The 591-nt window shown below is 59.1% G+C and overlaps 1 protein-coding gene across 1 annotated transcript in view; it reads left to right on the top strand.

Moving 5' to 3' along the window:
• The window catches only part of LOC104507674 (Ig mu heavy chain disease protein-like), a gene marked incomplete at its 3' end in the record, with an annotated part of 658 nt that extends 297 nt beyond the window's left edge, over positions 1–361 (top strand). The window contains exon 2 of the mRNA XM_010149030.1: positions 44–361. Coding sequence (XP_010147332.1) covers positions 44–361 — 318 coding nt within the window. The remainder of the gene's footprint in view (positions 1–43) is intronic.
• Positions 362–591: the final 230 nt, after the last annotated feature.

Below are 591 nucleotides of genomic sequence, written 5' to 3'. Positions count from 1 at the left end.
GGCATCCATGGAGGTTCGAGCTCAACACCTCCCTCCCACCCAGGTGTCCAACCAGAAGTGGAGGTCACCATCGTCCCCCCCTCCTTGGAGGACCTCTACCTCAGCCAAAACGCCAGTGTCACCTGCGTGGCCACCAATGTCAAAACTCCGGAGGACGTCAAGTTCTCCTGGGCGCGGGAGAAAGGGAATTCCTTGGATGTCACCACCGGGGAGCCAGAGAGCTTGGAAAACGGGCGCTACCGCCTCAGCAGTGTCCTAAAAATCTGCGCCGAGGAGTGGAATTCTGGGGAGAAGTTCACCTGCACCGTCAAGATCCCGGAGTTTGACGAGTCTGTCACCAGGTCGATTAAGAAAGACATAGGTAGGAGACCGGCCCCCTATCCCCCCCCATTCCTCCCCCGCCCCACATCCTGGCATCCAGTGTGGGAGGCTACTGGAAGGGTCTTGTGCAATGGAGTGGTCAGCTGGGAGGGTCTTGTCCCCTAGAAGGGTCTTCTCCACTGGAAAGGTCTACTGGGAGGGTGTCCTGGAAGGGTCCAGCCTACTGGAAGGGTCAACTGGGAGAAGCTACTGGAAGGGGGCAGCCTCACG

Source organism: Eurypyga helias, unplaced genomic scaffold (genome assembly GCF_000690775.1).
Source record: "Eurypyga helias isolate BGI_N326 unplaced genomic scaffold, ASM69077v1 scaffold26803, whole genome shotgun sequence".
Lineage (NCBI taxonomy): Eukaryota > Metazoa > Chordata > Aves > Eurypygiformes > Eurypygidae > Eurypyga > Eurypyga helias.
The sequence above is the reverse complement of the archived record's forward strand: the minus strand, read 5'-3'. Positions and strand labels throughout refer to the sequence as shown.